Source organism: Haliotis asinina, chromosome 2 (assembly GCF_037392515.1).
Source record: "Haliotis asinina isolate JCU_RB_2024 chromosome 2, JCU_Hal_asi_v2, whole genome shotgun sequence".
Taxonomy (NCBI): Eukaryota; Metazoa; Mollusca; class Gastropoda; order Lepetellida; family Haliotidae; genus Haliotis; species Haliotis asinina.
Window position 1 is genome coordinate 101035792 of NC_090281.1, and position 27386 is coordinate 101063177.

At 43.3% G+C, this 27386-nt stretch overlaps 1 protein-coding gene across 1 annotated transcript in view; it reads left to right on the forward strand.

Annotated features, from left to right (window-relative positions):
• Positions 1–27386, forward strand: part of LOC137274705 (ubiquitin carboxyl-terminal hydrolase 46-like) — a 64113-nt gene that overhangs the window by 18762 nt on the left and 17965 nt on the right. Inside the window, exons 2-4 of the mRNA XM_067808055.1 lie at positions 19048–19128; positions 19632–19851; positions 23404–23484. Coding sequence (XP_067664156.1) covers positions 19048–19128; positions 19632–19851; positions 23404–23484 — 382 coding nt within the window. The remainder of the gene's footprint in view (positions 1–19047; positions 19129–19631; positions 19852–23403; positions 23485–27386) is intronic.

Here is a 27386-nt window from a genome sequence, read left to right on the forward strand (position 1 = left end):
TAACACCAAGTGCTCCAAAGTTGCTAAAAAGCTGCCTGCTTCTCTCTTGCCCGCAAATGAAACTGCAGACAGGTAACGTAACTCTGTCGCCAGAGCCCTACAGTGACGTCATAGAAGGAACGATTTTCAGTTAGTTGTATAGAAAATGTGTTGGAAGCTCGTAATTTTGCTGATTTCTCGACGTCACCAAAGACATGCCGAATTGGTGTGTTGCCGTCAATTGTTCCTTGGGGTCGGGTGATGGTTTCACTATGCACAGATTTCCACCGTACCCTGTAGTTTGTGCTTAAATTGGTTGTTTGTGTGTGTGAAGTGAGCGTTGTGGAAAGTAGTATATACAATGGGGGTTCTGGACCACTTTCAAGAAAAGTCTCTACAAAGCCTTATTTACTAAATAAGGCTTTGGTTGGGACCTTAGCTCTTGCTACTATTACCCCTACTACAAAAAAGTTGGCGGTAATTACTGTGCCTACTTGCTACTATTACCGTGTGTTGGTAGGAGGTAATACTGTGCCGTACGGTACGATCAATAATTCTTCTCTTACAAACCCCCTACCCGGCCCATCCCTCAAGTAGTATAAGTTAGGTTCGTCGGCTTTCATATCCACTTTATCTATGTTGTAAGTTTTGACTGACCATATAGGATCGGTGGCTCGCTTACGGCTATCACCCTCGTGTTCCCCCGGCTGGTATAGATACCTCACTAGGGCCCTATCTGGTATCTGTTTCTCCTTCCCACGCAATGGAGCGGCCGACTCTGCAACTATTGATTTTAGTTTGATAGCGTCTGCCGGTTTCTTACCGGTGAGACGGGTGACTTCATGGTTGATTGCCGACACCACCTTGGGTAACCTCGTGACCCATTCAGTCGATCGTTTTCCAGGGGTGACCATCTCCCTAGCATACTGATGGCCGAACAAGCGCTCAGCCAAAGTCCTATTAAATCTCTCAACTATGGCTTGGCTGCGATGGGCTCCGGCCGTGCCACGCCTGACCTTTGTATCGTGTTTGGCTAGCAGTTGTGACACGGCACCCATGAACTCCCGTCCGGGGTCAACTTGCAGCTCTGTTGGCCACGTCAGCGGGCTGCGTTTGTATATGCGTTCGAATCCTCTGGCTACCTGCGCCGAATCTTTCGTGGTCAAGGGTTCGGCTTCCTTGTAACGACTGGCTACGTCCACTACGGTTAAGGCATACTTGTACCTCTTGTCGTGGAGTAGGAACAGTAGGTCTGCCTGGTGAACGCTATTAGGTATGTTAATACCGAACCTCCTTCTAGGCACGTAGCGTGGTGCCGGCAAATAGATCTGCCACAGGGCTTGTTTTTCAAGCCACGCTTTGGCTTCCTCCGGGGGTACTCGCGCTATTTTAGCTAGCTTATCTACTGCGCTAGCTCCTTTCCAGTACCCACGCGGGCTGTAGTAAATAGCCTCAAATTTTTTCATGTCCATACGCGTATGTGTTTATCCCATCAATAGCTATCCAACGTTTCGTGTCCATAGGCGACAGGGACGTCTTGTTTATAGTCAGTCCGTATATCTTATGTCCATCACTTCTAAGTGTGTTCATTTTATGCCTAAAGGTACGGGTCTTGAACAGGGCTTCCTTGAATCTGGCGTGTTTGATGTGTTGTTTCACCACATACTTCTTAACCCCCTTAGCCTTCCGGATCTCACTATTGTCGGCTTTCAGTATGGAGTACATCTTAGGTCTCAAACCTATGTACTCGGCTATGGGCGTGCCAGCACACTCGTCCTTCATCTTACCTAGGACCTTTTTATTTACCGTACTGTGTATGGCATGGGTCTTAGGGTAGTCACTGGTGTCGTATAAATCGAGGTGTTTTTTCATGTCCTCGTACACGTCCTCGGTTCGAATCTCCATCAGCAGGGAATCCGTGTCAGTGTACAGCACTTCACACCTGTCACCGTACTGTTTCTTGAGCTCATTGTAGTAAAAGTCGTACATCAGGTGTTTGGATAAATCGAGGATGCTCATCCCCACGTAAACAGGCCGGTTGAATTTTATGTGGCTTTTCTTCATGTGTAGGGCAACCAGGTTGTCTGTGAATATCTTACTACGGTTGAATGCCGGACTGGCTATCAATCTCCTGAGCTTGTCTTCCTCACTCGACCGAACCAGCTTCACGGTCACGCGTTTCCTCAGGTTCTCCATAGTCTTACCAAACACCGAGTTGTTCATGAGCTTGTAGAGATTTTTCTCAAAATCACTGGTGGCTTTTTTTCGTAGGTCTGTGTTCATTCTGATGTAGGGCTCCATCCATGGGCTCTGGTCGAACATGAGCACCCTGTGTATTTTGGTCAGCCTCATACCCAACGACAGGTACAGCTGTAGGTTGCGATAGTGAACGATGTACTTGGTCTTATTCATTAAGTTAGGAACGAGTTTTTCAACGTCTGTCACACGCCCACCTAACAAGTTATGTTGGTACTCAGACATCCAGTCTGGGTTAACCCTCATACGTTCGGGGGCCAGGGGGTAGCTGTTGTGTGATGTGTGTAATTCCTTGGTATACTCTAAGTCAACCTCGAGGATATACCCTTTGTTCGAATCTGGTGCAACCCCCATAACATCAACGTGGGGTACCCATTCGAATCCCCCTGTAGGTAGATACTGACTCATGGCCCAGCCGTACAGGTTGTTTGCGTCGAGGTAGAGAATGTGATTGGTTGGCTTGTTAGGATCGTAACCTTTCACGTATTGATTATTTGCTTTCGCGTATCGTTTGGATGCCATGGAAATCCCACCTCGCAAGCCTTTCTCAATGAATAGGTGCATGTCGTAATCTGTGAGCAATTCCAAATTAACTCCGGTCTTTTTAAGCAAGGCGTCCCACGACAGACCTGGGCTGGTGTAATACCATGCGGGGTCGAGTTTATACTGCTTGAAACACGTCCGCCTAAACGTCTCAAACACGTCGGCTAACAGCAGTACATCTGTCCTCAAGTACAGGTCGTGATAATCACCCAGGTTCTTACAACCCAGTTTATTCCATACGTTAGTCGTGTGCGAGTAATCATCTCGTGAGACGGACGCCTCATTCAGCTTGCTATAAAAGCAGTCAATAGGGGGTAGTCTGGTCTCGGTGAACTTGACCCAACTATCCATGTACTCATAGGGGTACACACCCTTCCTCATAAGCAGGGGTCTAGTCTCGGCGTCTGTGTATCGATCGGTGATAGGGAAGGTATTGTTGGCCTTGACCAGACTGTCGAGTGACGACAGGAGGAACTGAAACGAGTCAATGAACCTAAGTCCGTTTAAGCTGAAGGAGATGTATCTCTCCATGTTGTTGGGGATGCACGTTATACTACCATCGATTTTCGCGATGGCCTGCATGATCAAGTGTGAGTCGTACCCTCTCAAGTTGTGAAAGACAACGGGGATGTTTATTGTCTTAGGGTTGATTTTAAGCTTGAGGTTGCACGCGCTGTGAGCGGCGCCTCTATACTTACCAGTTATGTGGCAGTGATCTCTCACCGAATCACCGTTAAGTGGTGAGTCACACACGTGACAGTTAGTGCTACTAGCGTGAGCTAGCCTGTCGACTCGGGTCATACGCATGGGAGCGATTCTATACAATGCATTCCTAATAATTTTTTCTTCCTCCTGCAAACACTTTAGAAACCTTTCAGCCGCGTCAGGGCCCCTATACACTACCCAAGCTTTCGTTTCCCTGTCACAACGGACGACAATGTATCCAAACGAACAGGCTTTATGCTCTTGTGTGTCCCCCCCCACAACCAAGGCTTCGAAGTCGGCGTATATGATATAAGGCACAGACATTTGGTTCTTGTGGTTACTGAATTTTAGGATATTATCACCTTCCTTAGGCATGTCGACTCGTATGGCCGTCTGCCCCACACCTTGACAATCATCCCGGTGGGATTCTAATAAATCAGCTCGTGTGAAGCCATGTAGGCATCGTTCACAGAAGTGGGTCTTTTCTCTGTGTGCCGATTGGTCATATAACAGCCTGCTAAAGTGTTTTATCCATGTGTAGTGATACTTGTCACCTCGCTGGATCATGAATATATTGATAACTTGGCGATCCTTCACCGGGCTGACCCTGTGTACTATTGTTGTGTTACCTTCGTGCCCAAAGACATTTATAGCCAGATTATTCTGTTTTTCTACTTTAGTGATCTGGGATATGGGGGTGGGTTCATCTATACCATCCCAGTTGAGCCCATCGTCTTGGGGATAGCTAGAAAGCCTATCTGAATGAGTGTCAGCTGGAAATAAGGCTGACCTGATAGCTAACTTCAGGCAATCGTTTCCTCTATTCTTAACGTTTACTATGGCATGTTTGTTCCTATAGTATGGTGGTAAGGTTAGGTATGACCCGCCTCTGAACGGCACGTAGTTAGCTATGTCTAGATAGATATTATCGATTTTATCTACAGCCCACCCGGACCCCAAGTGTGTGTAGCGTTCTAGGTTTTCTCGTATCTGCTGAAAACTGGTATCGATTGATGTGTCAATGGTCTCTGTATGTGTGACGACCTCTTGTTTACCTCGGAAGTAAGGCTGAACATATTCAGTGGTACTCCAAACCTGCTTATCGAGCGACATTTTCATTGTGATCTGAAACTTGATACTTCCTAGGTTATTTAGTTCCTGGTTGACCTTATCAGCTATCAGAGGCTTGATATCTGTAATGTCCATGTTTCTATCAACGTGCATGCGCCAACCTCTCAAATAGTTGCCTACAGCGCGCTCAGTGCGCACGAACTGTAGGTCAATAGCTCTATTCTGTCGTAATAATTCTACAAGCTGTGGTTTCCTCATACGGGAATACCCGCCTAAACCCAAATCGTGTGCCTCGGCTTTCAGTTGTTTTACAGTGGGACGTGCTACGGGGGCATGTGATAACAATGCGGTTAACCCGGCTCTCCCCAGGTTTGAATAACCCGTGTATCCAAGCTGTTTCGCTTGAGCTTTTAATTGTGTTACCGTAGGAGGGGCTTCTAAACCTAGTAATCTCAACAATGCTGACTTCCGCATTCGAGAATACCCGATCACACCTCTCTGTTTTGCGACCAGCTTCAGCTCGCGCACAGTAGCCATAGTGTTTACACCTAAGAGAACCAATGTCTAATTGGAGTCTATCTTGAGCAGTCACCTACGTTCTTTTATGTAGCCCTTTTTATTCTCGTAGATGAGTTGATGTCTGACTACGTTCGCTCCGTGAGCTTTACATAGACAGTAGTGCCCTTTAACCCCGATACCACACACAGAACACGTGTAGTTAGGACTTCCCATATGGAAACATCAGAACCCCTGATTCCTGCATTTCCTACCACAGGCCTCGGTCTTCCCCATAAGTATGTATTCGCATCGGTATGGAGCGGGTCTCATGTTTACTTATATAGGTATTTTAATTTAATTGCTTCGCAACCAACGCAGTAGCTGCTATACCCAACACTATGAAGACCAGTTCACGATTCATTTGTCCCTTGGATGGTGTGTAGTACTGAGCGAGTGTGGGTTTATTGAGCGGTTCCAATCGTTTACCAGTTAGTAGGTAGTATTCTTTCATTGCTTCATCGACATCGTTGAATGTTTGAACGGCATGGTTTTCACGCGTGAGTTGTTCGTTAATAAAATCGATCCTCTGGAGGCGTTTTTTATCGTACTCGGCCTGTTCCCTTTGTAATTTCTCAGTAGCGAGATCGTGCCGCTTCCTTTCTTCCTGTATTGCGTGATCATCTCGTAGTTTCGAGAAGAGGAAATTACTCCCGGAAAATGCCAGGGCATTCACTAACGCCCCACCGGCCATCATAGCTATCGTGGCCATCCTATATTTATTTCATTATATTTTCAGGTATTATCCCTTGTTTTACTAGGATGTCTTTTGTGGCCATCGCCATACCAAGGTTCATTATGAGCATACCCATATCCTGCAGGTTGAAATCTAGCTTGATAGTTGGTTGTTTAAGCACCATTTTAGTCAACCGAGCGTACCCTACGGCTAGACTGGCGACCACTGTGGCGTGGTATGCGTCGTTGACGAACGTTTTCCCCTCAGACATTATGTATATGATATAAAATATTAAAATTATAACATGATATGCGGGTCAATAGTGGGGGTTACCTCACTGTTTGGGGGTACCTCACGGTGAGGGTTTCCCTCACGTGTATATAACCACGAGATAGCCAAGGCAGCAGTTACACCTACAGCCAACAACAGTCGGGTTGGGTTGGTCACTGTAATAATTTTATGTTGGTTACACCACCGTTTTTTACCGGCAGCTACTCTCTTAGGATTCTTCTGTCTGGTTACTGTTGGGGGTTCCTGTGAAGGGGTCTCCTCCAGTGGAGTTTCCCTCACTGTTGGGGGTGTGGGGGGTACCACCACTGGGGTTTCCCTCACCTCGGGAGGGGTCTCCTGTGCAGCATCCATCTATACTATTATTATTATTTTTTCTCTCAAATTGACAATGCTTTGCTGTGATAATTGCCGCCGTCACTGGAGCCAACAACATACCATATTTGTGGTACAGCTCGCAGCTGATAGAGCTCACGGCGTGTTCGATAAAAGGGTCTTTCTCGAGGTCCTCCCACAGGTAAAGTCGGCGCTCTGGTGGAATGGGAAGGAAGTATGACACAATACCGGTGTATATCTGGGTCATAACCGATCCTATTGTCTTTGTCATTTCTGCTCCGAGCCGGGACTCGTATCTAGCGTACAGCTTATCGATTTCTTCAGCTGACATTTTGTGAATTTTATCCGGAGTGTAGTCTCCAAAGTAATGTTTGGCTTTGCCACCAACAGCTAACGTCACCAGTTTCTCTCGCTTATCATCAGTGGGGCCTGCCGGCGGCGTGGGGGTACCCCCAGGTACCAACTGTTCGAGCAATTCCTCACACTCCATCTTATAATATAACAAGTAAGATTTAGTTTTAACTATATAATACCCGATGCAGACAAAACACAGAGAAATGAAGGTTAAGTTGCACACGACAAACACTTCGAATATCATAGCTATATATGCTTAGCATTTGCTTAGCTTTAGCTTAGCTTTGCTTAGCTTTGTTTAGCTTTGCTTAGCATACTATATATGCTACTGGTTGGTCGGTTTTTAGCACGAGCTTAGCGTGTTTAGTTTCAGCGAGCTGTTTCTTCACCCGTTCCCGTTCTAATTTACTCATCACATCGTTCTCTCTCAAACACTCCTCGAACGAATCCCTGTCCTTGCAGTGAAATAAGGCCACCCATCGCGTCTGCTCCCTGAGATCTTTCAACACCGAGTTGAACTTCTGCGTTAGCACCCAGACGCTGTGATTTGCATGCCGGCCGGAGAAGGCCAGGTACGATAGCATGTCTCTCTTTTTTGTTATCTCGCGATTAGCGCTGCAGTCGTCCAGTATGAACAGCGTCGGTTCCCCTTTAAATTTCTCGTGAAGAGCTTTCAACCAGTCCTGCAGGCGTGTTCCAGGGTCGATTTTGTGTACGTCCGGGTCCGTCATCACCCAAGGTCGCGCATACGGGGTTGAAAAACTTCTCGCTGTCCCTCCGGAATGGATCGTAATACTCCACGGGGACGACCAGGATACCTTTCATCGATCGCGCCGGCACGTTCAGGTTGATATTCCACACAGTGTCGCTCTTATCTCGCACGACTGATCTATGCCTCAGTACGCGATCGTACAGGATAGCCATCTTCCCAGAGTACTGGCTTCGAACCTGCCTGGCCAGCTCCGGGCTAGTGACCATGTCGAACTCCAGAGAGATGTTGTCTATGGCATAACTGGCCTCATCACCGTTCGGCGTACGCACTACTTTGCTATAGTCGTTAAACGTGAGCTCGTATTCGAGCCTATCACCCAGCGCGGCCTGGTAAAACGGCGCGTGTCCCGTGAGCAACTCGAAGTCGAGCGGCACGCAGAATCGATTCCCGTATGCTCGAGCGATGGCCTTTTCACCGTCCGATAGCTTGTCTTGCTGGTCTTGCGTGAAGACATACCCTATGCGCGCCCGGGTTGATTTGCTGATGCCCTGGTACACATCATTGACTCGTTCTCCCTCGCTTTTCCAGAGATCCTTGTAGCAGTGAAACACGTCGCTGTCGTCGATGCTCAGCACCTCATTACCGCTGATCTTGACGGTCGTTTTCTTGATGATAGCTCGCCCCACGTTCCACACTAGCTCGCGTTTGTCGTTGTCGGAGGTCAACGTGATATTGAACGCCAGTCGAACAGTGCCTGGTACAATAAGGTCATTCTCACCAAGGTTTGGAAATCTAACCAGCAGAGTTTGATTCTGGTCTATCTTGCTGGGATTGTTGGTGATGGTCACCGACTGACGCACGGCTCTGGCTCCTAGTGGCTTTCTCAATCTTCTGAAAGGATCTAATTTTCTGCCGTACATTGTTATATATAAATAAAATATATTTTAATACTAAATAATGGATGAAGACATACCTATGAATGATATGCGGGGCGCTAGTGCCCAGGCATCCGATGTGCAGGAGACCCCATTTACTAGTTCACCATTGAGCCAAGAACTTTTGGAAACAACGGTAGATGATTATTACGAAGGATTAAGAAGCTCTAAAAACTACGTTGAACCACAGGGTCAATACTATAACAAATTTTTTATTGATAATAAGGGTGTTCTACGCCTTACATCTAAACCAGAGGTTTACCTCTTTGACAAGCACACTAAAAAACCACTGGTCTTGTCAACTCTAGCCAGCCGCCATGGTGGTGTCGAATTTATCCGTGAAAATCTAAACATGCGTAATTACGGTGGTGCAATACCTAAGGCCGTTGAAGAAGATCTGCAAGCTACCAGATCCCACCTCACCACTAGAGATGAAATGACACCACAGCGTGCTACAGAAGCCTCGGACAGCATAGAAAAACTGTTGAGCACCTACTGGGACAAACCGTTACCGGGGTTTGACTTTCCGGTAAGGGAACTGCACGGCTTAGACGAAGCCGTGAAACGCGTGCGTGGAGAACTCGTGAACAACATGGGGAAACTGAACGAAATCGACGAGCACATCGCTAGGGAAAAAACCAAACTCAACGAAACTGAAAACGATGATATGAAGCGTCGTATCAATGAACAACTACGCGATTTAGAAGACGAGAGACGTACACGATTGGAATCCGCTTCCTCGAATCGTGAACAGCTTCGATCCCAGATCAGTCGCATTCGGGAAACAATCGATAGAATACTGAACGAGGATACAACTTTAGCCAACAGGATTCGGATATTGTTCCGGGAGCAAGGGATCACCATCGCCAGCATTCTGACTGCATTGGGTTTCATCATATCAACCCTGGTGGTGTCACTGGTGGGGGGAACCCCCACACCTGCCGGCGGGGGAACTCCCACAGGCGGTGGTGTTAAAGACTGGATAAAAAAACTGGGGGAACGCCTAGCTAAACTGGCTGGTAAAGCCGCCGAAGCCCTTCCCGGCATCCTGGGTAGCATCGTCTCGTGGTTGTTGGGTGCTCTGGCTAAAACTGCCACGTGGCTCAGTCAAAACCTGTGGGCAGCCATCGTCGCCGTGGCGGGTCTGGTGTACATAGCGGCTAAGAAATCTTTAACCAAATAAGTCCCAAAGCTACCCCACCAACCATCAGGGCCGTTTTATTATCAATATGCTGCTGATAGGGGGGTGTGGGGGGTACCCCCACATGCATATGAGGGTGTGTGGGGGGTACCTCCACATGAACTTTAGACTCCGGGGGTGGCGTTATTATACCCGTTTCACGTGGTGGGATGTGTGGGATATAGGTGGTGTTAATATCGGGGTTGATACCCAACTTTTGATCCGCCGTGGCTATGACTATTTTGTTGTTATAACCCACCACTTTTTTTACTCTCAGTTGCATATCACTCGGAGCCATGTACAGCCCCACGCCGAACACATAATTGACTTTCGATCTGGCGTATTCTAACACGTTTTGGTAACGGTCGATGGCCCGCGGGAGATCAACTGGAGAATTGATAGCATCCTCAATGTTGGCAACGAACTGTGTCTGAGCGTCGAAAGCAGTTCCCTTACCGATGATATTGGAACGCGTCATCGACTGCGCACCCAACAGCGCCCACACGTACGTTCGAATCGAGTCGTTCAACCTGACTACCCCGGCACGAGTGAATCCTTTCGACTTGTCCAGCATGAACATTTTCCACCCGTCTGCGGTTGACTGCTCCACTTTCTGGATTGTGAAAGCAACACCACCTTCAAAGTCCATATGATCATCCCTCCATTCATTACTCGATAAAGCAAAGTCCTGCCTAAGTATACCTCGTTTCACTAAATCATCACTTGCATCTTTCACTGGTTTTGGTCCATATTTGGTAGGTTTAGGAACAATTCTCAGTACTAAACATTTTTCGTTTCATAAAGTTTGTTAGTAAATCTTTCTTAAATGCTTTTACTGAGAGCCCATCGCTGTAAGGAATACCCAACCCGTGGTTCAGCCCCGGCAAACGCCAATCCGTCTTCGGGCTTATTTCGAATTCATTGCAAATACGTTCGTAGACCCGTCTATCGTACGGGTTGTTTGTTGCGTCCCACGTTTTGTCCTGTGGGAGGGGGGCGCTGATCTCTTTAAGGATACGTCTGACCTGGTAGTACACGTGGAACTTGAACACAGACTGACTCAGCGGTCCACGTCGAGTGTCGGTCAATGTCACACCACACCCTGTTGTAGCGCACCACACGGCAAAGTTTAATTGATTCTGCCAGAACTGCATAGGGTTGTTGAACCAAGCGTGGACTGCCTTGATGTTAGTCACAGAAAGCTTATACTTATCGAACACATCTAAAAGCTGGGCATTGAAATACAACTCAGGAGCAACTACGATCTTCATGGGGGAGAAATCTACGTCCAGTTTAGGGTAAAACAACATTTTAAAACTCTTATATAATGAGCATATATACTCTAACATGTACATAACACTTCCAGGAATAACGAGCGGTGAGGCCGTTCAGCTGACGCACGCGATCGATAACACGTCAGGCCAACTCGAAGTCGCACTCTGCGATATCACCTACCTACCGCAATGGACTAACATCAACATCAGCAACAATAAGCTGTTCGTCAGTGGAACTCGCAGCCAGATAACTGACGGCTACTACAGCGTGTGCTCTCTAAACGACGAGGTCTTCAAACCCCTTGGAGCCGAACTCAAGATGAACGACTCAAACGGTACAGTGGTGTTAATCAACAACGGAAGAACCTCATTGAGGCTCGGCCGACCATTAGCGAGGATACTCGGTATGTCTCCTGACGAGATAAAACCAACAACAACCGTCACAGGCACGAAGTTACCCGATCTAGTACCGTACCGAGAGCTGTACATTCATCTCGGTCAGGTGAGCACAACGTACAACATTCAAGGAGGTCACCCTTCCACTATACTGAGAGCAGTGCCGGTGAAAACTGAGAAATTCAACGACGGTAGAACCGAGTCGTTTTCACCACGGCAGTATAAGAGATTAACCCAGGGCAACATACCTGAGCTGACAATATCGGTGTTAGATATAAATCATAATCCTGTAAATATAGGATACCTCAGCTTAACGCTTCATGTAAAATGACCAGCGCACAAGGGCCCGGAGTTAAAAAATGCGTCAATATCGGGATCTCCGACCTCGGAGACACGCGTGGTTTCGACGCTCCCGGAGTAGATGGTACATCGTACGCATTTCAACTGAAAAACAACATTTACAAACGCGTTGAAGTCACCTCCGGTGGAGCCCTAAGTGATATAGTAGATACCGCAAGAGCAAAAGTCAACACTAAGTACGCCCTTGTCAACACCGGTAATAATAACTGGATAATATACCCATCGTTCGGGGGTAAACTGTTCGACTTAGACGATGTTGAGAGCACTACCATCGTCCAAAACAAACCATATATGCTCGTCTTCACCGAAGATGACAAGTGGGTGTTGTTACCCGATAACGACGACTGGTTTCTCAATATTAGACTCGTCTCTCCCTACGTGTTCACGGATAACAAAGACAACCACCTAAACAAAGTCGTGAACAATGGAACCCTGCTCGTGGCTTACGTCCCAACTCAGAGACGTAGCGTAGTCGTCAGCCCACTCAACACTATGGCAGCCCACATGCTAACGAGTAAACCGACCATACAAAACGTGAAATTGCAGTTGGTGTCTGAATTCGAAGGCGTGGTCACTATACTAGAGAGTCTACCGGCAAACTCAACACTGATCATCAAAGTCTACCTAGGGGAACCATCGGGGAATGATGTTGAGATCGTGAAGGGGATCAAACTCGGGTGGGTGAAACGACACCAGTATCGAGTTTGCAATGTTTACGTGCGGGTGGGTGCCGACTCCAACACCAGTCTGCAGGGGGTCAACGTGATCGTGGAAAACGAGATATCACTAACCAATATCTTCCTGCCTGCCAACATACACTTCATGGGTATGAAGTTCACCCCTGAACTATTATCAAAAAACCAGTTGGAAATTATATCGTAATAGTATAATAATGACCAGTCATCATCCCAACACTACGCTTAACGACCTAGGAGATACGGAGGGATTCGATCAGCCTGGTGAGGAAGACGCCTTATATATCCTGCACTTCAAAGACAACGTGTACAGACGGGTGTCGTTATCAGATTTAAAAGAGCCTAAATGGCTGATCAACTTAACACTCGCCTCACCTTATATCACAATGGACGAAAATAGGTCTGTCACTAAGATTAGTAACAACGGTAGCTGGGTCGGGGATTTCATTCCGGAGAGGGGATTCAAGATAATTATTAATTTCGTAAATAAGTTAAGTTCTGTAGGGAAAAAAAAATTAACATTTAGCAATATTTTGAGTAATATGAATCTTGTTGAGATATTATCCCCTTCCACACTCATCATAGAAGTCTTCTTTTATTTAAGCAATGAAAACACCTCAAGAGTACACCAAATTTTACCCGGGGTGACAATACGCTGGTATGACGAACACCTAGGCCAATATTGTCGTATTGTTATACAACGGGATACCCCGGGTCATATAAACCGCTTAATAAGCCTCAGTGGGGTTTTGATTACAACAGGAAAGTCTATTAACCTCTCACCTATTACCCTGACTAGTGGTCTAGACCTTATAGACTTCAAATTCACTTATGGACTATTAACTGAAACCCAATTAAAATATCTTTCATAATATATATTATAGGATGGGTCTGTACCCAGTCGTAGAGGAAGTAGCGAAGACGCTGGAAACCGTAGATGGGTTCCGCTTGAGGCAGTTATGTGACGTGAAACGTCAACTAGAACAAGACCGTGACACACGGAAAGCACTATGTAAGAAGTACAATAGAGCTTTCAATATCGTGGACGGGGCTGACACTACCCTTATGGCAACCAGCATGGGACTAGGGGCGGCAGGCGTTGGGTTGTTGGCTACCATCGTGGCTGCACCTATAGTGCTAGGTATTGAAATAACAGCTGGGGTGACAGGGTTGGCAGGATTGGCGCTTAAGTTAGTATCACGCAGACTTCATCGTAAGGCATTGAAACACGACGAGCTCAGGGTTCTGGCCGAAGCAAAGCTGAACACAGTGAGTGAGCGTATTTCCACGGCACTCTCTGATAGTAAGATCTCAGAAGAGGAGTTTCGTTCAATCCTCTCTGAACTCAAAAAATATAACGGAATGAAACAAGATATTCGATCCAAGTCTCGTAAGTCTGCTATCAGCGAGGACGAGAAAAAAAAGTACATAGAACAGGGGATACAAAAAGCCCAGCAAGCCTTTATTACGAACACCAAAGTGATCGTAGGCGGTTCACGTTAAACTGTTTCATCGATATAAACGTGACATAGACCGCCAACTTTTTTGTAGTAGGGGTAATAGTAGCAAGAGCTAAGGTCCCAACCAAAGCCTTATTTAGTAAATAAGGCTTTGTAGAGACTTTTCTTGAAAGTGGTCCAGAACCCCCATTGTATATACTACTTGGAAGCCTGTGGTATATACTAAATCGGATGGTTGCCCTCCACCATGCTTCCAGGATAGAAAATGGAGTTCAAGTTATTCAGTTGATAAAATCAAGACTACACATTGCTGACCAAAAGGATTTTGCATGGATATAACGCTTTCTTCCTCGGAAACGAGGTTGTGGTCGAAGTGACAATATTATCGTAAGTAGTATTATATTGACCCCTTATATTGACCGCTTCCTGTCATGTAAAATCCTAATGTCCATCAATAAAATACATATTTTACTACCAGTGAAAAGTAATTTTGCTTTTGTAAGTCGGTGAAAACAAACTTAAATAGCATTCATCTTCAGACAGGGCGCTGCCATTTTTCAAAATTGTGAAGTCACGGGGTAAAGTCAGTTAGATTTATTGAGATTGTGATTTGTTCTCATCAAGTTAGAAAATCAAAACTACTTTTTACTGGTAGTTAAGTATGCATTTGAATCATGGCCAAAAGGAGTTTGCATGACATAACTTTTAACATAAGGACTTCTTCCAAGGAAGCAAGGTGGGGGTTGAAGTGACATTTACATTGCAAGCAATATTATATTGACCTCCACCTCACTTTTGAGAGTGAAATTGTTATGTTATAAGCAATGTCATGCAAAATCCTATTGTCCATCAATAAAATACATATTTTACTACCAGTAGAAAGTAATTTTGCTTTTGTAAGTCGGTAAAAACAAACTTAAATAGCATTCATCCCAAGACGGGGTGCGGCCATTTTTGAAAATCGTGAAGTCAAATCCATTGAATTAATGAGATTATGGTTTGTTCTCATCAAGTTAGAAAATCAAAACTACATAAATATGTATTTGAATCATTACCAAAAGGAGTTTGCATGACATAACCTGTAACATAACCTAAGTGAGGTCAGTGTTGAAGTGAAAATACTGCGCGATAAATTTCTTCACTTGCTAAATTTACTTGGTTTGTAATGTTAGTATGTAGACACTTGTCAGTATATGTCTTTATACTTGGTCTCATAATCCTAATTACTTTATAATCATACTTGCATGCATTTTGAAACTTGATAAAAAGAAGCGATCTGCGAATGTATAACAGGAATGTAATATGTAGACATTTTATAGTTTGCCTACATGAATCATAATTCGCACGCACGCCCTAGTGTATGTCGTCTGCATCATTACACTTAACGACGAAAACAATGATTCTGTTGAAAGCTACGACAACTTAGTGAAAACAAAAATGTAAATATTAAAATTAAAGTTATAGGACCAGTGTCAGGCTCTTACCTTGTTCGAGGAATGTATCCATCAGTATCCACAAAAACAAGTGATATAAAATTCATCTGCAGATTTTCCAAGTGATATGCCTTTTAACAGTCTAATAAACAAAAACGTGATGTATCGTTTCAGGTTTTTCACATTGCTCTATAGTTTCATTGGTTACCCAAGATAGCACACCTGGCAAGTAATTGCATAATGTGCGTCATTCTTTTTAAAAAGTTATTTAGTTAACCAATAATGAGAAATCAATCAATGTATTGGTGGTTAATCCTTTGAAAGATGAGTGTTGTTTTTACATAGACACAGACACGACAGAGTGTATTCAGTATAGATTAGTAAATGTACACACATAAATGCTACCTTTTGACAAATCCCCCATTTAAATCCCCATAAAACTGATTAATCAAGGGTGTTATCGGTTAATCCTTTGATCGATCCAGACACAAGAAATGTCGAATGGCGACCTTTGTCAGGTAATCTAAGTGGCGTTACCATTAATTATACCTGTTATAAATTCAATAACTGAGCATCAAGTGAATGATGACAAATAAAGTGTAGGTTTATACCACCTAACACGGATTACAACCTAGCGACACCAAGTGATTTTGACAGAATCGTCTATGAAAACAAGGGTTGTAACTTGAAAACTAGGCAAAGCAGGAGACAAAACTAAATGATAGTAGATTGTAACTTGAAAACTAGGCAAAGCAGGAGACAAAACTAAATGATAGTAGATTGTGAGAACATATAGCTTTCATTTTTCTCAACAGCTTTCACGATTTCAGGTTTGTACAAACCTGTAAACGAAATAGTTTAACCCCTGAAATGTAGATGAATACTACACAGTCCCTCATTTCTATGCCTACAATTACGTCACGGAGATGCGCCGCTCTGTTTGGTTGAAATTTCGTTTGCGGCTGAGAATTGTGCACTGTTGACAAAAAGGTGGATTTAAGTTAATTAAAGGTCAAAATGAGTAGTTTTAATGACGAGGTGTCATTTATAGCAATGTCATCAAGTGATTTTGTATTTGACCCTACTAGAGTATATGTGATCTTTAAGGATACACATTCTGCCTTCTCATTTAGGGCATCAGTATAACTGTACATAACATCATGATTCTGTTTTACCTCGCTAATGTCTGACTTGAGCCCACTAACTCTTTTATCCAGATCAATACATTTCAAGTTGATGGCTTTGATTTTGGATTTCAAGTCAGATAGTCCTGATTTGACGTCACATAGCTTGCTCATTAAAGTATCTCTTAACTCTTCCAGTGTAAGCGGGCCAGGGTTAGATTTGATGTCTTTTGAACACATCAGTAGCTGTGATATCACACTTGCGGGTAGAGCTTGGCCTCCTAACAAGCAAGCCTGGTGTGCATGTGTGGCATGCGGCGATGTCATAGACAAAATTGGGTCACATTCAAAACTTGTGACGTCACACACTATACTAAAGAGTGGCTTTTCTTTTGGCAAATATGCGTCAACATTTAAATTTTCACACCAGTTTGTAACACAGAAAGATGCTGACTGATGCATCTTCAACAGTAGGAGGCAGATAAACAGTCTAAAGTGAAAAATCCGAGCCGGCCACATATGGCAAGTACTCACTGTCTCTGTGAAGTGTGACTTGTCAGGTTTCTGCTGGGTGGGTAAAAGATCCAATTCTGACTCTGTACACCTTGATTGCAATCCTATTCACTTACTGACACACCACACCAGGGAGGTGTATATAAAGGTTTGGTTTACAGATCAATTCAAGAAAATATCTCTCTGCTCAACAATACATCTCATACCACCAAGGGCAACATAACTCAAATAACTCCTAAATGTTCATGACCTGGGCAAAGAAATATGCTAGAGATGATAATTTACTGTTGTATTTACATTTTTATAAGCCAATTCAGAAAGTACTGTATGAGTTTTCTTGTAAACTGAACCAATGACTAGGGAATGAGGTGTTCACTCATTGTTCACAAATCTGGTTGTTATTTGGTTAAAATAGACTTCAATGATATTATCTTAAAGAATTTGGGAGTCATGATTGAATGCAAAATATCTGAAATTATATATTCCAATATTGAGTGGTTTCTTTTACTATACATTTAAAAAATGATAATGCTTTTGAATGATTGCTTGCAGTTGGTTACAAGTGTTGGGAACAGTTTGATCAGCAGCCATTGCATCCTCGATATCTCCAGGGTCTACGTTCCGAAAAGTCTCCACTATACCCTGGATGCATCTACGGCTCGGCCCGATAATTTTATTACCTCCCTTTGCTGGCTTTTTATCCTATCAGGTGTCTACGCTGGGAATTTGAGCGAACCAATCACAACTCACTTTCGCTTTTTAAATTCTCTAACCGATTAAACTTGGCAAACAAACCATGCGTAGGTTCTCTGTAAGTATTAGATGGATTTCTTGCATATGTTTTAAAAAAGGTTTCGGACCTATAAAGTTGCATGTATGATTTCCCCAAATTGTGAGTCGCACGGCGAGCAAACCTTCGCAGTTGCAACTGCTACCTTTGTTGACACTGGCAAATTCGGTTATAACGGCGACCACTCTGATTGGCTACTGTGAGAAAGCGGAGTCAGCAAAGGGAGGTAATAAAATTATCAGGCCGACCCGTAGATGCGTCCAGGGTATAGTGGAGACTTTTCGGAACGTAGACCCTGGAGATATCGAGGATGCAGCCATTGAGGCCTCACATGTTGCTGCCACAACTACTGAATGAAAAGAAATTTTATTTCTCTGATTGTGATAACAAGCATTATAAATCATATGTAACATACAAGGCAGGTACCATGCTCAAGGAGTATATCCTTTACCAAGGACTGCATGATATTACTGGTGTGCAAGTATATTGAAATACCCCTTTCAAACAATATGTATTGCAATGTTTTTCTCATAACCAGTGTATTTGGTAATAAGAATATATGATGTTTTGTGAGAATATCTTTTGCTTAGTGTAAAATGTACTCACTTCCATTCACATTCACAATGAAGTTTTCCTTTGTACTTAATTGACAACACAACATGCTTTACGTACAGTACATTATATATAAAAGGAAATATAATCCCTCAAAATCAAATCTTATTAGAGATTTCTGTTATCACTAAAAGTTTGACAGCCAGAACATATGCACATACTATGCAGAATATAACAATTTTCAGTTGTAAATCCAGTTTATTTCCAAATTTACATCAAATCAATGACCCATGTTTTTAACTTCTAACATCTCATGTACAACTTGTTTATTTCTTGATATGACTAGCCACAAGATCTTTCTTTTAACTTCTAACATCTCATGTACAACTTGTTTATTTCTTGATATGACTAGCCACAAGATCTTTCTTTGCCAATCATCCAAAATTCATTTTCCAGACATGATCACTGGTGTGCTGTTTTCTTTCACTACATTCACTGTGTCAATTAGGTTAGATAATATGTCTACACATAATTATTGTGCCACACCTCACCTATCAATAATATCTCAGATTATGTCTTGACCATTTGCCTCACTGTGTTTACTTGCCGTGAAATATGCACAGTGAATTGAGTAAAGCACATAAGTTATTATCGACCTATTGGGTTTTAAGTGATTCTTGTGCCTTTTTGTACTTCCAGATTTGTAATTATTTGAGTAATTATTTTGTTTCCATTCAGCTGTCAATCATAAGAGAGAGAGAGTACAAGATGTGAGATGGGACAGGTGTTAAAAATATACAATTTATACTTAAAATTTTCAATCGTTTTTCAGTGTGATTTATTTGATTTTATTTTCCTAGGGAGCTAATGCATCCCAGCTGGAGAAGGAGATTGGATCAGAACAGTTCCCAGCCAATGAGCACTACTTCGGCCTGGTCAATGTGAGTGTTGTTTAGCCAGTGTTTCAAAACAATTGTCTTTTTCAACAGTGTTTTTAAGGAAATATCTTTGGTGCTGAATACATTGCTATCTACTAAGTTTTATATGTTTACACACAGAAATCACGTCGGCAGCCAAGTCAGTTAACATGCCCAAAATAGATTGACAAATTCTCAGTTCATGTTGATGTAAGTACAACTGATTGTAAGTCCTGTAGAGATGACTTGTATTTTACAGGTTATGAGGCCAATATTGAGGCTTTGTTGTATCAGATGTAATGTTAAACTTAAAGTACCCCCAAATTTAAATGAAATACAAATGTTTGAATATCCCAGTTCATACCTTAGTTAGAATTCCTGGATGAACTTGTGATGTGTCTGAAAGCAAAACTGCAATGTGTAATGGCTAAGAAGTTAGTTCAAACAGAAATATGTCTATTACTTAATTAATTCTTCAACTGATGGACAAGTGATCTGTCCTCAATATGGATTCCAATCTGTTTCAGTTTGGGAACACATGTTACTGTAACTCAGTGCTGCAAGCTCTGTACTTCTGTCGGCCATTCCGGGAGAAGGTGCTGCAGTTCAAGCAGCATCAGAAGAGCCAGAAGAAGGAGACGCTGCTCACCTGCCTGGCTGACCTGTTCTACAGCATCGCCACACAAAAGAAGAAGGTGGGAACAATTGCACCAAAGAAGTTCATCACACGTCTTCGCAAGGAGAATGGTAGGTTGACTAACTGTATTTGATTCATGTGGTTGAAGGATCATCATAATGATCACCCAGCACCACACCTGTATTAGAATCAAGTCCCAGTTGTGAACCCATGCCAGAATCAAGTCCCAATGCTGACCCTGTATTAGAATCAAGTCTCAGTGCTGAACCTGTATTAGAATCAAGTCCCAATGCTGACCCTGTATTAGAATCAAGTCCCAGTTGTGAACCCATGCCAGAATCAAGTCCCAATGCTGACCCTGTATTAGAATCAAGTCCCAGTTGTGAACCCATGCCAGAATCAAGTCCCAATGCTGACCCTGTATTAGAATCAAGTCCCAGTTGTGAACCCATGCCAGAATCAAGTCCCAATGCTGACCCTGTATTAGAATCAAGTCTCAGTGCTGAACCTGTATTAGAATCAAGTCCCAATGCTGACCCTGTATTAGAATCAAGTCCCAGTTGTGAACCCATGCCAGAATCAAGTCCCAATGCTGACCCTGTATTAGAATCAAGTCCCAGTTGTGAACCCATGCCAGAATCAAGTCCCAATGCTGACCCTGTATTAGAATCAAGTCTCAGTGCTGAACCTGTATTAGAATCAAGTCCCAATGCTGACCCTGTATTAGAATCAAGTCCCAGTTGTGAACCCATGCCAGAATCAAGTCCCAATGCTGACCCTGTATTAGAATCAAGTCCCAGTTGTGAACCCATGCCAGAATCAAGTCCCAATGCTGACCCTGTATTAGAATCAAGTCCCAGTTGTGAACCCATGCCAGAATCAAGTCCCAATGCTGACCCTGTATTAGAATCAAGTCCCAGTTGTGAACCCATGCCAGAATCAAGTCCCAATGCTGACCCTGTATTAGAATCAAGTCTCAGTGCTGAACCTGTATTAGAATCAAGTCCCAATGCTGACCCTGTATTAGAATCAAGTCTCAGTGCTGAACCTGTATTAGAATCAAGTCCCAATGCTGACCCTGTATTAGAATCAAGTCTCAGTGCTGAACCTGTATTAGAATCAAGTCCCAATGCTGACCCTGTATTAGAATCAAGTCCCAGTTGTGAACCCATGCCAGAATCAAGTCCCAATGCTGACCCTGTATTAGAATCAAGTCTCAGTGCTGAACCTGTATTAGAATCAAGTCCCAATGCTGACCCTGTATTAGAATCAAGTCCCAGTTGTGAACCCATGCCAGAATCAAGTCCCAATGCTGACCCTGTATTAGAATCAAGTCTCAGTGCTGAACCTGTATTAGAATCAAGTCCCAATGCTGACCCTGTATTAGAATCAAGTCCCAGTTGTGAACCCATGCCAGAATCAAGTCCCAATGCTGACCCTGTATTAGAATCAAGTCTCAGTGCTGAACCTGTATTAGAATCAAGTCTCAGTGCTGAACCAGTATTAGAATCAAGTCCCAGTTGTGAACCCATGCCAGAATCAAGTCCCAATGCTGACCCTGTATTAGAATCAAGTCTCAGTGCTGAACCTGTATTAGAATCAAGTCCCAATGCTGACCCTGTATTAGAATCAAGTCTCAGTGCTGAACCTGTATTAGAATCAAGTCCCAATGCTGACCCTGTATTAGAATCAAGTCCCAGTTGTGAACCCATGCCAGAATCAAGTCCCAATGCTGACCCTGTATTAGAATCAAGTCTCAGTGCTGAACCTGTATTAGCATCAAGTCTCAGTGCTGAACCTGTATTAGAATCAAGTCCCAGTTGTGAACCCATGCCAGAATCAAGTCCCAATGCTGACCCTGTATTAGAATCAAGTCTCAGTGCTGAACCTGTATTAGAATCAAGTCTCAGTGCTGAACCTGTATTAGAATCAAGTCCCAGTTGTGAACCCATGCCAGAATCAAGTCCCAATGCTGACCCTGTATTAGAATCAAGTCTCAGTGCTGAACCTGTATTAGAATCAAGTCTCAGTGCTGAACCTGTATTAGAATCAAGTCTCAGTGCTGAACCTGTATTAGAATCAAGTCTCAGTGCTGAACCTGTATTAGAATCAAGTCTCAGTGCTGAACCTGTATTAGAATCAAGTCCCAATGCTGACCCTGTATTAGAATCAAGTCTCAGTGCTGAACCTGTATTAGAATCAAGTCCCAATGCTGACCCTGTATTAGAATCAAGTCTCAGTGCTGAACCTGTATTAGAATCAAGTCTCAGTGCTGAACCTGTATTAGAATCAAGTCTCAATGCTGAACCCATGCTGGAATCAAGTCCCAGTGATGAACCTGAATAAGAATCAAGTCCCTGTACCTATGCCAGAATCAAATGCCAGTGCTGAACCCATGCCAGAATCAAGTCTCAGTGCTGAACCTGTATTAGAATCAAGTCCCAATGCTGACCCTGTATTAGAATCAAGTCTCAGTGCTGAACCTGTATTAGAATCAAGTCCCAATGCTGACCCTGTATTAGAATCAAGTCTCAGTGCTGAACCTGTATTAGAATCAAGTCTCAGTGCTGAACCTGTATTAGCATCAAGTCTCAGTGCTGAACCTGTATTAGAATCAAGTCTCAATGCTGAACCTGTATTAGAATCAAGTCTCAGTGCTGAACCTGTATTAGAATCAAGTCTCAGTGCTGAACCTGTATTAGAATCAAGTCCCAATGCTGACCCTGTATTAGAATCAAGTCTCAGTGCTGAACCTGTATTAGAATCAAGTCCCAATGCTGACCCTGTATTAGAATCAAGTCTCAGTGCTGAACCTGTATTAGAATCAAGTCTCAGTGCTGAACCTGTATTAGAATCAAGTCTCAGTGCTGAACCTGTATTAGAATCAAGTCTCAATGCTGAACCCATGCTGGAATCAAGTCCCAGTGATGAACCTGAATAAGAATCAAGTCCCTGTACCTATGCCAGAATCAAATGCCAGTGCTGAACCCATGCCAGAATCAAGTCCCAGTGTTGAACCCATGCCAGAATCAAGACCCACTGCTGAACCCATGCCAGAATCAAGTCCCACTGCTGAACCCATGCCAGAATCAAGTCCCACTGCTGAACCCATGCCAGAATCAAGTCCCACTGCTGAACCCATGCCAGAATCAAGTTCCACTGCTGAACCCATGCCAGAATCAAGTCCCACTGCTGAAACCATGCCAGAATCAAGTCCCAGTGATGAACCGGTATAAGGATGAAGTCCCAGTGCTAAGCCCGTGTGAGAATCCAAGCCCAATGTGGAACCTGTACTGGAATCAAATCCTAATGCCGAACCTGTATAAGAATAAAGGCCCAGGGCTGAACCTGTATATGAATCAATTCCTTGTGCTGAGCCTCTATACAAAAACGTCCCTGTGCTGAATCTGGACATATGAATCAACTCCCAATGCTGAATCTGTGTAAGAATCAAGTTCCAATGCTGAACCTGTATAGGAATAAAGTCCCAATGCTGAACCTGGGCATAAAAATCAAGTCCCAATGCTGCATTTGTGTAAGAATCAAGTCCCAGTTGGTATAGTCAGCTGTGTTGTGATTAGATTTTTGTGGCTGATGTCACTTTTCTTGTTGGATTCACTGTTTGTCTTATGATATAGTTTGGTGTTATTTTCTAATTGCAGAGCAGTTTGACAACTACATGCAGCAAGATGCTCATGAATTCCTCAATTACCTGCTGAACACAGTGGCAGATCTGGTTCAAGGTAACATTTGTAAGCACTTAACTCTTAAACACATGTATGTAACACTACTGGCACGTGTATCTAACACTACCAGCACCTGTATGTTTACACCTGTATCTAACACTACCAGCACCTGTATGTTACACCTGTGTAGTGTGCAGGTAACAGGTTAATTTTGTTTGTATATAAGTTGGTATGGATGTCTAGAGTGGTTGCATTTAGGTAGCATGAGGGAGTGTATTGAGTGCAAATGATATGTGTACTAAGTTTGTATGCTAAGTGTGTAGGTTTTTGAGTGTTAGTATCAAAGTATGAAAGTGTGAGTTAATGTATGTACAAAAATGTGCATAGGAGTTATAAAGTAAGAATGAGAATATTTGGTTATACCCATGTGACAATATCACACGGAGAGAAAGAGAGATTGATTAATTGATTGATTTATGAGGTGATAGAGGGATTTATGAGGTGATTCAGTTACCTTGGCTAAGATAAGTCAGGTAACTCTTGATGGGTGTCTGGGAGGCACATGGTTGAGAGAGTTGGGCTGTGAGAGTGTCTCACACTAGATTGGATGGATGTGGAGGTCAAACAAAATGTCAGTCTTCAGACTTCAGCCTTTATGAAGAATAAATTAGAGGAATTGACATTTGTTTCAACTGGATTTTTTGTGAAATAGAACTAGAACTCTATAACCTGTATCTAGCACTACCAGCACCTGTATGTAACACCTGTATCTAACACTACCAGCACCTGTATGTAACACCTGTATCTAACACTACCAGCACCTGTATGTAACACCTGTATCTAACACTACCAGCACCTGTATGTTACACCTGTATCTAACACTACCAGCACCTGTATGTAACACCTGTATCTAACAATACCAGCACCTGTATGTTACACCTGTATCTAACACTACCAGCAACTGTATGTTACACCTGTATCTAACACTACCAGCACGTACATCTAACACCTGTATGCAACAATACCAACACATGTATCTAACACTACCAGCACCTGCATGTAACACCTGTATCTAACACTACCAACACCTGTATGTTACACCTGTATCTAGCACTAACAGCACCTGTATGTAACACCTGTATCTAACACTACCAGCACCTGTATGTTACACCTGTATCTAACACTACCAGCACCTGTATGTAACACCTGTATCTAACAATACCAGCACCTGTATGTTACACCTGTATCTAACACTACCAGCAACTGTATGTTACACCTGTATCTAACACTACCAGCACGTACATCTAACACCTGTATGCAACAATACCAACACATGTATCTAACACTACCAGCACCTGCATGTAACACCTGTATCTAACACTACCAACACCTGTATGTTACACCTGTATCTAGCACTAACAGCACCTGTATGTAACACCTGTATCTAACACTACCAGCACCTGTATGTTACACCTGTATCTAACACTACCAGCACCTGTATGTAACACCTGTATCTAACAATACCAACACCTGTATGTTACACCTGTATCTAACACTACCAGCACCTGTATGTTACACCTGTATCTAACACTACCAGCACCTGTATGCAACACCTGTATCTATCAATACCAGCACGTACATCTAACACCTGTATGCAACAATACCAGCACCTGCATGTAACACCTGTATCTAACACTACCAGCACCTGCATGTAACACATGTATGTAACACAACCAGCACCTGTATTTAACACCTGTGTCCAACAGTACCAGCATCTGTATGTGACACCTGTTTCTGACACCTGTTTCTGACACAACCAGCACCTATATGTTGCACCTGATTTTTCCTTATCCTGACGACCCGTGAAGGTCCCGGGGTAGAATAGGCCTTCAGCAACCCATGCTTGCCATAAAAGGTGACTATGCTTGTCGTAAGAGGCGACTAACGGGATCGGGTGGTCAGACTAGCTGACTTGGTTGACACATGTCATCGGTTCCCCATTGCGCAGATCGATGCTCATGTTATTGATCACTGGATTGTCTGGTCCAGACTCGATTATTTACAGACCGTCGCCATATAGCTGGAATATTGCTAAGTGCGACGTAAAACTAAACTCACTCACTCACTCACCTTATCCTGACTGGTGCTTATTTGCTTGTCTCCCTCTTCTATTCAAAGTTCCAGTGGAAACTTGGAATCCCTTTGAAGTTCCCTACATGAGTACTCTCCCTTTCTTACACATTTTTTGCCGCCAATATTGGTCACATGACCAGCCATATTTGTTACTCTCTCCTTCTTCGCCCAACAGGAAGGTTGTGTGGGCAACTTGGGGTCCCCATACGGCACTTTTTACTTGTTTATTTCGGTCTTTAATCCAAACTTTGCTGTATATGGTTTTTGGTCTCTATATTTAATTGTATGATGTAAAAATATTACACGTGTTTGCAACTTGTAATCATGGTTCATACTTTGTTACATTTAGAGTTGTAGATACCAGTTGTCAGCATCTGATCCTCACCGATTATGTCCATTTTGCACCACAGTCTGTAATTCTGTGATCCCGCTGTGATCTTTGTCGACATTTATCGTCTGAAGAATTTAATCAATATTTTCTATTCTTAGACGTGCAAGGGCCAAGATAGGATGGTATTTATTACTCATGTCGGTCAAGGCAAACGATTGCGCTAAGAACCATGATTGCAGCAACTGATGTTTGTAATTCTAGTGAGATGTTGGGCGTATATGTTGGGTGCCTGTTTTGGTGACGGATGCAGCACCAGCTAAGAAGAGATCTACATTGAGGGAATCATCTGTATCACAGGGTAAACGATCTAAACTGTCTTTGTCGCAGAAGAAGAAGACATCTTCATCATCTACTACGAAGGCTTGTTCCTTTGCACAGGATATCGTGCCTCCATGTGAAGAGGAAATATTTGATGAGCCTCATATGCTTCTACCAGAAGTAACTATCACCAACAGATCTAATCCTACCACGAAGGCAAGGACTACTACTGCAATTGCTATGTAACATAATTTACCAGATGATTTACCTTTGCCGCAGGCACCTTTGACGAAGGACGGTAGCTCTGCCAATAAAGCACACCTACATCATAGGTCAGAAGAGGCATCAGTACTCTCAGAAGAATACTCACCTTCACGAATTTCTACACGTTCAGCGCAGGAATTTGATCCTGGCTCTTCATAGAACAGTTCACACAACGCATGATGTCCTTAATGGATCGATGCTTTGTAGAAGAGAGAGCTGCCATGAAGACACCTGTGGTGAATGCATTCATGCAGGAAGACATCTTATTCTCAAACCCAGCTGATTGTTGAAGAGGACATGCATGAATGTTTACATCCTCATAGATCATCCTCTTTGTTAACATCAGCGTCACAGAGTCTGGATGCATTCGTGAATGTCTGCTTAACAGAAATTGTCCAAGGAAGAGATTCTAACAACTTTGAACATCATAGTAGAAAGGATTCCCCACACAGAGGATCTCCTTATGATCAACGACAATGTTACATATCATCTTCACCATCTGATTTCAATACATGCACACTTGTGCGCAGGTACCCTTTACCACAGGAAGATTTCTCAACGAGTGATTAATCGTCGTGCAGAGATAGGAAGCCCTCGCCTAATGAGTGCAAGGATTACTGATTTGAAGATTCATGCAGGAAAGATGTGGATAGGTAATGTTTTGAATTTAGATTGTCTTCCAAAACTATCTATGATTGTATTCGAATATCAGAAGATCTCCAATGTTTGGTGCAGGGACGATGTTAAATGAACCCTTTCAGACAACTTCCAGAAGAATAGAGATGACAAAGTATCAGCATCAACATATCCTGTCTTTCAATGTTTCAACGCATGAAGATTTACTGTACAATCAAATCGGCAACTACACTCAAGCAACTTTAAGCTCTTTATCAGGAAATCTTGGCTGCAAGAG